At 47.5% G+C, this 10,897-nt stretch overlaps 1 protein-coding gene across 6 annotated transcripts in view; it reads right to left on the bottom strand.

The window, feature by feature from the left end:
• mapkbp1 (mitogen-activated protein kinase binding protein 1) overlaps positions 1-10,167 on the bottom strand; it is a 32,156-nt gene extending 21,989 nt beyond the window's left edge. For 3 of the 6 annotated variants that reach the window (XM_017437675.3, XM_025010961.2, XM_017437678.3), the window contains exons 1-18: positions 9,727-10,166; positions 7,778-7,869; positions 5,771-5,833; positions 5,625-5,682; positions 4,468-4,638; positions 4,161-4,298; positions 3,897-4,079; positions 3,777-3,794; positions 2,613-2,773; positions 2,349-2,538; positions 2,079-2,219; positions 1,796-2,004; positions 1,638-1,729; positions 996-1,121; positions 849-919; positions 627-748; positions 476-551; positions 275-386 (exon numbers count right to left, since the gene is read on the bottom strand). In XM_017437675.3, the coding sequence (XP_017293164.1) occupies positions 275-386; positions 476-551; positions 627-748; positions 849-919; positions 996-1,121; positions 1,638-1,729; positions 1,796-2,004; positions 2,079-2,219; positions 2,349-2,538; positions 2,613-2,773; positions 3,777-3,794; positions 3,897-4,079; positions 4,161-4,298; positions 4,468-4,638; positions 5,625-5,682; positions 5,771-5,833; positions 7,778-7,869; positions 9,727-9,843 (2,140 nt within the window). In that variant the 5' untranslated portion in view covers positions 9,844-10,166. Of the gene's footprint in view, positions 1-274; positions 387-475; positions 552-626; positions 749-848; positions 920-995; positions 1,122-1,637; positions 1,730-1,795; positions 2,005-2,078; positions 2,220-2,348; positions 2,539-2,612; positions 2,774-3,776; positions 3,795-3,896; positions 4,080-4,160; positions 4,299-4,467; positions 4,639-5,624; positions 5,683-5,770; positions 5,834-7,777; positions 7,870-9,726 lie in introns of all 6 variants that reach the window. The other 3 variants (XR_003040325.2, XM_017437676.3, XM_017437677.3) reach the window with 3 other exon arrangements.
• Between the last annotated feature and the right edge of the window lie 730 nt (positions 10,168-10,897).

Here is a 10,897-nt window from a genome sequence, read left to right as displayed (position 1 = left end):
AAGACACGCAGACATGAAGACACGCAGACATGAAGACACGCAGACAGGAAGACACGCAGACACGCAGACATGAAGACACGCAGACATGAAGACACGCAGACACAAAGACACGCAGACACAAAGACACGCAGACACAAAGACACGCAGACACAAAGACACGCAGACATGAAGACACGCAAACACAAAGACACGCAGACATGAAGACACGCAGACACGAAGACACGCAGACACGCAGACATGAAGACACGCAGACACGCAGAGGACTCCCACAGACCTGAGTGTCCAAACATGGTGGCCACACACTCTCCTGAAAAGAAGTCAAATATGGAGACGTTCTTGTCCGAGCAGGACGTGGCCACGTAAAGTCCCGACGGGTCGATCTGCACCTGGAGGAGGAGGAGGAGGAAGAGGAGGAGTCAGTCCCCACCTGTTCCGTTCAATAAAACCGTCACCATGGCAACGTCAAACCGGTCACCTTGATAACGGTCCCGTCCCCGCCCTGAGAGCCTTTATAGACCTTCTTCTGTTTCCCGTTACTGATGTTAAAGATCCTGCAGGACAGACGGGTTTCTTTCACTCAGACGTCGACATGAAGGAATAATAATCATAAGAAGTTTAGGATTTACCTGATTTTCCGGTCCTGACAGCCGACAGCTGCGTACTTCCTGGTTGGCTCCACGTCCATGTCGTACAAAGTCGTCTTCCTGACGACGTGATGCGTCCGGGTGAACTCCAGACCCTCCCCCATCTGAGGAAAAACACACAGAGACACAGTTAGGCTGTTTTACTGACTCCTCCCAAACAGGAAGTACCTGTCCTCCACCTCAGGTGAAAATGGCTGATTTTACCTGCTGAGCCGTGCGGAAGTAGACGCTCTTATCGGCGCCGCAGCTGATCATCCGTACCTTCCCCTCATTGGCTGACAGATGAAAATAAGAACAGAGGTTAAAGGCAGCAGCGAGGCGTTGGCACGCAGGGGTTAGAGGTCAACTGACCGGCGAATCTGACGGCGGTGATGGAGGACGAGTGCTCGTCGAGAGTCTGAACCAGGCTGTAGTCCCGGCCCGCGTCCAGGACGTGGATCAGGCGGTCCCGACTGGCCGTGGCTAATAACTGGAGACCTGAGAAGGACAAAGGACAACCGCTGCTTCACCTCTGCACGTCGGCCATTTTATCGGATCAGATTCTTGTAACAGGAAGTCCAGATTCCGGCTGCTTTGATGCTTTTCAACGTGACTTTTAGAAAGATTTGTTCAGCTGAATGTCACATCCTGTCAGGATCAGACAGTTTCCTGGAATTCAGCTCAACGAACAAAAGATCAGTTTAAGGCTTTTATTTTGAAGGTCAGAGCTTGATCTGGCCATGTTAAACAGGCAGTAAGTCTGTGTTTGTCTGGTTTTAGTTTCAGCCTGACTCGGTTAGACTTGGTCACGGAGCTGACTGACAGGAAGTGACATCACTCCTGCTGATGAACTGCTGACTGACCATCCTTCTGTTAAAGCTCCAGGTTTTAACGCCACACTGCACCGAGGGGACTGATTTTTATTTATTTTTTCATGTTTCAGAATGAAAACAGCCTCTCCTGAAGGAACGCCCGTCTCCTCGCATGTTAAAGTTTGAAACAAAGGACTCCCACCTGTATCTGGTTTGGAGAACTCCAGGCAGAGGATCTCGGAGTCGTGAGCCTGAACGTTCAGGATCTCCTCCATGCTGCTCAGATCATGAATCCTAAAAAAAGAAAAACGTCACAAACGCATCAAACCAGCGTGGACATCCGAAGTGTGACGGCCTTACCTGAGGACCCCCAGCCGATCTCCGGAGGCCAGGTGTTGTCCATCTGGACTCACTCTCAGGGTTCTGATGCCCGTCCTGCTCTGGTCCGGCTGCTGGCCCTCCGACCCCTGGGACCCCACCTTCTCCGTGTTGCTGTTGGCGACAGCGATGGTGTCCGTGTCCAGGAGGCTCAAGGTGTTGTCGTCCACATAAATAACTTTCTGCAGGTCCTGAGGGGTCAGAGGTCAGAGGTCAGAGTCACGCAGCCGCACCAGTAGGAGGTGAAGGTGCTGCTCAGTCGTACGTTACTCAGGATGTTCCTGTGGAGAACGTTGTGCCGGTCGATGTTCCACAGTCGGATGGTGTTATCTGAGGAGCAGGAGAGGAAGGATCCAGAAGGAATGTGCGCCTCGCTTCCTCCTCTTCCTCCTCCCTCCGTGTACACCTGCAGGAGAGCCAAAGAGAGGAGGTTGGTAAATACGTTTGCAACCTGCTTACAGTTTTAAAAACAAAACGATTCATTTTATTGTCCTTAAACCTCGTTAAAAACAGACCAGCCGAGTCAAACACCGACCTCGAGGCCCCACACACACGAGGAGTGGTAGAGGGCCGAGTAGAGTTTCCCCGCCCTGCAGAGCTCCTGGACGTCCCAGACGTAGAGACTGTGGTCGTTGTAGACGCAGGACAGCCAGTGGTTGGTGGGGTCATAGGTCACCGCCACGGCGTCCGGGTACCGAGCCTCTCCTCTGCAGGAGAACAGCTGACTGGAGGAGCAGAAACGGAGCGTGAACCGGTTTCTAACGGGCCGAGCTTCGGACCTGCAGGCGTGTGAGCTAACCTGGCGGTAACCATGCTGGCGATGTCGGCGCCCAGGCAGTGTGGGCGGGGCAGAGTGCAAAGGAAGTGCAGGTTGACGGGGCTGAAGGCTCGAACCGTCCCGTCGGAGCAGCCGCAGAAGATGAACTCATCGGTGACGGACAGACAGGTGGCCTGGGACGTCTGGGGACAGAGAGACGAGGGCGGAGGTTCAGTAAATGACACGGCAGGACAGATTCTGCACTCGGGTCAGATCACAGGTGAGACTCGTCAGTTATGAATGAAACAGCATGCTGTGAGGGTGACATGCTGAGGCCATTAAAAACAGCTGCAGCACATAAAACAAAGAAAATAACAAAAAAACATGAAGAGACTTTTATTCTTCAGCTGTAAGAAACATCATCATGGTGGTAAACAGAACCATCTGGAACCAGCAGCTAAAACAGCTGAAACAAGCCGCCCGCCCACCGTACGATGCCCCGCCCACTTCTGGGGTAAACATCCTCACAGCTTCATATCAGAAAACTTCCATAAATACGCACCGACGCTCATCAGACGGGCTGAATGGCGCCCCCCAGTGGCCCAATGTGTCGTGTTTATTCGCTGTTTTAGCTGCTGTTCTGCTAGCCTTAAGCTTTCCTTTTTTATCTTAGCTAGCCCTTTGTGACTTTAGTTCTTACCTAGCATTTTGCTACTTTTAGCTAACCTTTTGCTGATTTCAACTAGCATTTTGCTAATTTAAGCTTTTAGTTGCAACTTTTAGCTTCTAGTTACTGTTTAGCAACATTTCGTTTTTAGCAAGCCTTCTACTATATTTAGCTTTTAGCTAGTGTTTTGCTACTTTTCGCTACCATTACTTTTAAGCCATAAATCTTCTCTTTTCTTGCTGCTCTCTGTTCAGGGAAACAAAAATACAAACCAAAATTTATTTGTTTTTAATTCTCCTGTACTAAACACAACACAGAACCTCTTCTTGTTTCCAGGTTGTCAGCAGCAGTTTTACAGGCCACACCCCTTTTTGTTTTCACCCAAAAAGGGGTGTGGCCCTTTTTAAAAGAAGGAAGTGATGTTGCTCCTGCTGGCAGCTGGGATGAGTTTGTGTGAAACTGAATTTGATGAAGTAAAAAATGTTTAATGAGAAATGAGGCGGTCCGAGGAACCCGAGGAACCCGAGTCCAGAACTTACAGAGAGACAGTCGATTCTCTGAACAGGAAGCAGAGGAGAAAACAGAGGAAGTTCAGAGCTGCTGACGCGTCACGACAGGGTTAGGGTTAGTCACGCCTGAAACATGGAGGCCTGACTCACCCGTAGCTCCACCCACTTGTCCAGGAGTCTCCGGTCGTTAAACTCACACAGCAGACCGGACGAGGTGATGCAGAAGGTGGAGGCAGACTGCCGGCCCCGCCCACACGCCACGTCACTGAAGAAGTTGTTTCTGAGTTCTCCGAGCAGCCCCGAACGCCCCAGCAGGGGAACGGTGGCGTTCACCTGACAAAAGAAAAGAGGAAAACATGGATAACGGCACAGCTCCGGCCCACGAACAGCTGATCAACACGTCGCCATGGCAACCTTGGAGGTCTTGGTGTGGTCCAGGTACCAGAACTTCACGTGCCGGTTCCCCGCGGTAACGAAGTACGAGCTGTCGTCCGAGAAGGAGACGGCGGTCACTTTACTGGACACCTTATTGGCTGCCACCACCACGTTTTTCTGTCAACAAACAACAACAACAACATGTTTACGTTTAGGAGGCGGAGTCAGCCAGTAAACAGAGAACATCGTTCAGAACGCCCGCCTTAAAGGGACGATGGGACCGAGAACCGCCACACCCCTACACATCGTAAACGTCTTGACTCCTCCCCCTCGGCGGCTGAGCTACCTTCCAGTTCCACACGTTGACCATCATGTCATGCTGGTAGCCCACGCTGACGATATATTTGCCGTTTGGGGAAAACGCCACGCAGGAGACGCCATATTTGTGCTCCTGCAGCTCCGAGACCTGAAGACGCTCCGACACGTCCCAGACTCGGACCGCCGGCATGTGTCCACTCTGAGGAGGACACGAGAGGACGAGAAGCATGAAGACAGACGACTGTTTCCTGTTTCTGCAAACTTTAATCGTTTATTTCTTTACAGCCAGCCGCTCCATCAGGAAGTCTGCTTTGATGTTTAATATTTTAACTTTTAATAAAAATGTCTTCAGCTCTTTCTGTTAAAATCTACTTCAGAGTCTTCTTCTGTTACTGTTAGCTTTTAGCCACTGTTCTGCTGGTTTAGGCTTTTTGCTACTAATCTGTAATTTTTATCTCTTAGCTGATTTTAGCTTTCAGCTACTGTTTCGTTGGTTTTAGCTACTTTTCTGCTGGTTTCTGAATTTTGATACTGTTCTGGTAATTTTAGCTTTTTTTAAATACAGTTATTATTAGTAGCTTTTAGCTACCATCCTACTTGTTTCAGCTTTTTGTTATTAATCTGCATTTTTTAAATTGTTTGTTATTGTTTAGCTTATTTTAGCTTTCAGTGACTGTTTTGTTATTTTAGCTTTAAGCTACTGTTTAGTTTATTTTAGGTTTTAGCTACCGTTCTGCTGGTTAAAGCTTTTAGCGACAAATCTGCAAATTCTGTCTTGTAGCTACTGTTCTGCTAATTTTATCTTTCAGCTACTGTTCTGTTAATTTAGATTTTTGTTTTGAACATATTAGTTCTTTGCTGCTAAACTGCTAATTTAAGCTTTTAGCTACTGTTCTGCTAATTTAGGCTTTTAGTTAATGTTTTGTGCATTTTAGCTTTTAGCGACTGCTTTGTCATTTTAGCGTTCAGCTCCTGTTTTAGCTACCATTCGGCTGGTTTTAGCTTTTCCTGCTGTTGTCCTTGTTTTAGCTCAGATCTGCTGGTTTCTGATTTTTGCTTCTAGTCTGTTAATTTTAGCCTTTTTTAGCTGCTTTTAGCTTTGATTTTTATCATCTTATCCTTGATTTTATCAGGTTAAAACCCAGTTGTGCTTCTTTAAACGCTGATGTTCGCAGGAAGACTGACCTCTCCCGTCACGACGTGTTTCCCATCGGGAGAAAACGCCACGGTGGTGATGGCCTTCCTGAGAACAGAGGAACCGCTGAGAACCGTTCAGGTCACGTCAAACGGTCTGAAAGTGTCTCTGGAGACGAGCGGCTCCTCGGTCTTACCTGGAGCTGTTGAAGATGTGATGCTGTTTGTTCTTACGGGGATTCAGCAGGACGACCACACACCTGGAGAGACGGGGAATCAGACGGTCGGACCGCAAAACCATGAAGAAGAAACAGCAAGAACCAAACGAAGAATTAAACCGACAGCAAGACAGGAGGATTAAAACTTAAATTCATAGCTTTTAATTTTAAACTAATATCTTAATGATGACTCTCAGCTCCTACCACACCAGATTCTGTCTCAACATCTGTAAAAGTCATTGAGCTGTCGCCGTTCTGTGTTTGCTAAGGCCGACTAGCAGTGGTGGCCATCTTGAATTGGATCAGCTGTTTTACAGAAAAATGTGTTTAAACATAAAGTTTGGATTAAATTTGTAATCAGAGGGTTTATTAATTGTAAAAAGTAGAGTTAGTACTGAAATATAAATTAATCTGTTGTCTCTGTGAGGCTGCTCAGAGCACCGTCTACAACCTGCCCACAGAACCCCACCTCAGAATGCCTGAAATGTCTCTTTAGTCACTCAGGAAATAGGACCTCCTCAGCAGTTTGTGCTCCTGAACATCTGCATTGCAGCAGAGGTGCAGCAGGAGGAGCAGGAGGAGGAGGAGGAGGAGGAGGAGGAGGAGGAAGACACCGAGCATCGACTCAGGCTCAGAAATCTGTTCGTTCCGCTTCGTTCTCAGGCGAACGCTGAAGCTCTGAAGGATTCGAATCGGACTTCAGACGGGTCAGAACCCTCCCGGCAAGCAGCGGCTGAATGCCTATCGCCCAGAGGCTCAGAGTCCGTGTTAGGGATGACTTTCAGCTACAACCACAGCAGGTTCTGCCTCAGTATCTGAGCAAACGTCAGGAGGAGAAACACTGAGTCACTGTCTGTCTGTAACGTCTCTGACCTACATTCACCCCTCCTCCCCCGCATCATTCCATTGACCCACTTCACTTCAGAGGCCGAGCGCCTGCTGATTGGTGGGAGGAAATTTAAAAAAAAAAAAAAAAAAATGGAAGCTGGCCCTCTTCCGCAACATTCCCATCATTCCTCTGGGATAAAAGCCTTCCAGAAGCCAGGAATGTCTGAAGGTGTGAGGAGGCCACAACCTCCGTAACCTTTGACCTGTGAGATCACGGATGAGCGCGACTTTCTGGCTCCCGGAGTAAAACATCTGCCGCCCTGCGTGACAGATGATCTGTTAGAGCTTAACGTGAAGCTGTGGATGATTCTCAGAGTGACTGAGCCGGTTAGCTGTGGCGGCCATCTTGTCTGCGGTCCAATCCTGACCTCAGGACAAGTGTTTGAAATTTGTGGCTCAAACAGGAAGTGAGACGGGAGGAAAAAATGCAGTTCTGTGACTTTTATCCATTTAAAACAAACAAAAACAAAAACTTGAGCAGAAACTTCTGGAGGAACAGGTCAGGCGAGGATGGTTGGAAGGTTTGATTAGTCGCAGAGATGTTTGTCTGCAGTGTTTATCGGTGGAATGAAGTCTGATCCAACCTTTGTTCGGCTCGGAACAGGAAGCTGAGGCTGCAGGTATCAGACACTTCCTGCTCCGATCTCCGTCCAGAACATCCGGGAACGTTTCCAACACTTTGCTGAATCAGCAGTTCTGGAGGTAAAAGTGTGTCCAACCCGGTACCAACAAGCTGGACCTGATAAAATGTCGGCTGTAGCTCAGTGTGACTGAATTAAACCACAGCAGCTTATTCCTAAAGTAAGATTGTTGCTTCTTCAGCTGAACCTGAAGAACGGAACCATTTTCCTTCAGGGTTCTCATGTTTGAAGCCAACTTGGCTGGAAGTCGACTCAGAACGAGAGGCTGTTGTTGTGCTGGAGGCTGAACACATGATGGGATTATCAGGTTAAAGCAGATCCCACAGGATGTTCCTCTGAGGACTTAAACCATTTAAATCACCAGGAAATACAGGACGTCGTGCCGTTTGGACAGATATCGAGCTAACTTCTACTATGCTGGTGGCCATGATGGCGAACCATCAGGCGTGCCGCTCACCCTGCAGGGTACACCAGCAGTCCGGTTCTCGGGTCGCAGGCCAGCGCTCGGTTCCCTGGAGATGTGATGCCGATGACCTTCTCCAACATCACCTGGACGGGGAAAAATCACAGAGCTCGTTAGCTTTACAGAAGCTCCACAAAGGTGTGGAGAAAAACAGAATCAACTGATAAACCCGGGTTTTATTTAGAGTGGAACACGGAGAACGTACCAGATGTTTAAAGGAAGAAGCTGTACCTTTAAAGAGTAAATAAATAAGTTTGATGGCAGCAAAACATCTGTCAACAAGAGACTGCAGAGTCAGAAACATCTGGAGGAGCTTTTCTAACTAATTCAGTTAATTCTCAGAGATCAGACGAGCTTTTAGAGGCTGAAGATGGGCAGAGGTTCACCAAGCTCTGAGGTCAAAGGTCAAGGCGGGTTCTGGTTCTGTTCTGTAAACCGTGCTGCTTAAAGCTCTATCAGGCAAAGAAGAAGCCAGATGTGAACAGATGTGAGACTGTTCTGAGGTCAGCCTGCCTCTCTGATGGTATGGGGGTGCATTAGTGCCTCTGGAAAGGATCCATCAATGCAGGAAACGTTTACTGAAGAAATGCATATCATCTGCCACAGAAGATAGTTGGCTACGGTGGCCATCTTGAATCGGGCTGACTCTAAAACGCACATCCAACGACTCCTTCCTACGTCGGCTGCTTCCTGAGATTTCTCCGTCCTCTTCAGGACAAATCCTCGTGTCTGAGTGACCCGATGAACGAGGACGCCATCGCCATTCGCTGCTGTGACTCACCGAACCGTCAAATTCATCCTCCAACGGACCCCGGGGCGTAAATTAGGACGCCCCGGATCCTATCAGACAGGAAGTACTCCGACCAGAGGAACACCTCGTTAGTTTTGTCCTGTGAGTGAAAACATCGGGTGTAATCTCTGACAACCCGTGAGGAGGCAGCCATGTTTGAACAGATATTTGCTCCCGCGGCACGGGTCGAACCGGTCCGGTGAGTCCGAACCCAAGTTTTATGGAAGCGATGAAGAGTGACTGAATGAAGCCGGACAGGATCCCCGCAGGATAAAACCGACTGGAAGCACCAGCCTGACGGGACCAGAACCCAGAGACTTCCTGGATCAGACGCTCACAGGGAGGTTTCAGGTTAGGGACGAGTTCAAAGGAGCCTTCAGGTTCTAATGAGTCCGGATAGAATGGATGTTAATGAGAGTTTGGGTGTCCTAAGGCAGTGAGACACACCAGGAGACAAGAGACAAAAACACCAAAGTTTAGAGCTCCTAACAGGATTGGGTTTAGAGGTCTAAACAGGACCGGGTTTAGAGCTCCAACAGGACCGGGTTTAGAGCTCCTAACAGGATCGGGTTTAGAGGTATAAACAGGACCGGGTTTAGAGCTCCAACAGGACTGGGTTTAGAGCTCCAACAGGACCGGGTTTAAAGCTCCAACAGGACCGGGTTTAGAGCTCCAAACGGTTCTGGGTTCCATTGTTTCCAATGGAGACCCTTTTAATCTAAACTGCTTAATTTCACTCGGGTGAATATTTTGATTATTTTATATTTTTTGTCTTTTCAGAACTACATGTGAACCGATATTGTGATAAAACACAATAACAGGTGCTTTAACACCCTTAAATAAATATGTTGTATTGTTTATTTTTATAGTTTGTAAAAGGTAAAACATTCCTGGGGACATTTACCTGATGTCCAACAGTAAAAGTAATAAAAATAAAACCTCTGACTGTTAGTTTTATCCTGATAACAGCACCTATTATTAATATTAATAAAATAAAAACACATTAAAGCCGTCTGTGTGTCATGTTGTTAGAAATATTCGTGTTGAAGCAGGAATAAGGAGCATTTTCAGCAGGAAATCTGGGCTCCACGCGCGGACGGGTTCTGCCGTTATTCTGCCGGTGTGCGCGCGCGTGCCGTGCGTTCGTGCGCACCTTTTTGCTGAGGTCGTGTTTGTTCCGCGCGGTTCCGCTGCGCCTCAGTTTAATGGACGGGGAGCGCAGCAGGTTCTTGATGCGGCTGCGGATGGTTCCGGTTCCGTCCGCGGACATCGCGCCGTTAGCCGCCGGGCTAGCCGCGCCTCTCGGCGGCTGCAGCTCAGTCCGACGATCGACCCCGAACCTCCTCCTCCGGTGCCGTCATGTTGTTTACGGACCGAGCCGAGCCGAGCCGAGTCCAGCCGAGCCGGGCCGGGACGTTCAGCGAGCCTGGACCTGGTTCCGAACGGGCTGACCCAGTTCCCGGCTGCTCCACATATTAGCTTGTTTCTCCGCAGCAGCAGAAATAAAACCGAGCGGAGAGGAGCGAAAAGAGCTTCTGCCGGCGTGAAAACCGCACGCGGCACCGACAACCCCACTTCCGGACTGACCTTTTCAAAATAAGACTGCAAACGTTAGCTTATGCGGCACTGCTAGCTTCACTTCCGGACAAAAACCTTTCAAAGTAAGACTAAGAAAGTTCGATATTTTCGGGGGGGGTTTTTTAATTTTTTTTTTTTTTACAGTTGCTTCAAAGTATGACGGAGTAAATAGACTGAAGATATTTTAATCTCAGTATGAAAAAAAGTTATATTTTGTGAATTTTGATTTATAATTTTAGGTAAACTAACAGAATATATAATGAAAATTGACCACTTTACAATATCTAACAATTGGTTAATAATGCAGTTACTAATGTATAAACACTTAATAAGCAGTTACATTAGAGAAACATTTATCTGTATTCTACATTTAGATTTTAAATATTGAGCATTTGAGAGTTATGTGCATTTCAAAGCATTTCTAGATACAAAATTTTATTTTGGCTTCTAAAGTAAAATAAAAAAGCTGTGCAACTATCGAAAAATGAGTTAATTCACCTAAAGAAAATCAAAGTATCCTCCATACATTAAACAGTGAGCATGTTTTAGAAATGCTTAATGCTTTATAGGGCGTGGATTAATTCATAAATAAGATATTATTATTATGCTTTTCTACAGATGGTCCTACAGCTGCGGATCAGTTAATCAACACATCTGATTACTAGAATAATCCCAACTCTTCTTGACATTTTTTGAGAAGCTAGTTTTTCCTGTTTTACTCTCAGTTTGTGCCACAAAAAAAAATG

Source organism: Kryptolebias marmoratus, linkage group LG10 (genome assembly GCF_001649575.2).
Source record: "Kryptolebias marmoratus isolate JLee-2015 linkage group LG10, ASM164957v2, whole genome shotgun sequence".
Taxonomy (NCBI): domain Eukaryota; kingdom Metazoa; phylum Chordata; class Actinopteri; order Cyprinodontiformes; family Rivulidae; genus Kryptolebias; species Kryptolebias marmoratus.
The sequence above is the reverse complement of the archived record's forward strand: the minus strand, read 5'-3'. Positions and strand labels throughout refer to the sequence as shown.